Genomic DNA, 309 nt, shown 5'->3' on the forward strand with positions numbered 1-309 from the left:
TATATCGAATTCTTGTTTGCAGTCTGAACAATTTAACATATTGTTAAGTCTGGCACGAGGAAGAGGAAGAGGAAGAGGAAGAGGCAGAGGTAGAGGTGGTAGAGGCGGCAAAAGTGGTAGAGGTGGCAGAGGCATTAGAAGTGGTCGAGGCGGGAGCGGCGGTACAGACGGCAGGGGCGGCAGGGGCGCAGAGGCGGCAGAGGCGGAAATATAATTATTTACAATAAATAAATTTATAACTTTTTTTATAATATAATGTAATGTAGCTTTGTATGTTTGTATGTTTCTTTGTAATGTAGCTTTTATGTT

At 42.4% G+C, this 309-nt stretch overlaps 1 protein-coding gene across 1 annotated transcript in view; it reads left to right on the forward strand.

Moving 5' to 3' along the window:
- Positions 1-161, forward strand: part of LOC116853343 (transcription initiation factor TFIID subunit 11-like) — a gene marked incomplete at its 3' end in the record, with an annotated part of 30,775 nt that extends 30,614 nt beyond the window's left edge. The window contains exon 4 of the mRNA XM_032834396.1: positions 49-161. Within this exon, the coding sequence (XP_032690287.1) occupies positions 49-161 (113 nt within the window). The remainder of the gene's footprint in view (positions 1-48) is intronic.
- Between the last annotated feature and the right edge of the window lie 148 nt (positions 162-309).

Source organism: Odontomachus brunneus, unplaced genomic scaffold, assembly GCF_010583005.1.
Source record: "Odontomachus brunneus isolate Ranch 3 - 2012 unplaced genomic scaffold, Obru_v1 Obru_scaffold_308, whole genome shotgun sequence".
Taxonomy (NCBI): domain Eukaryota; kingdom Metazoa; phylum Arthropoda; class Insecta; order Hymenoptera; family Formicidae; genus Odontomachus; species Odontomachus brunneus.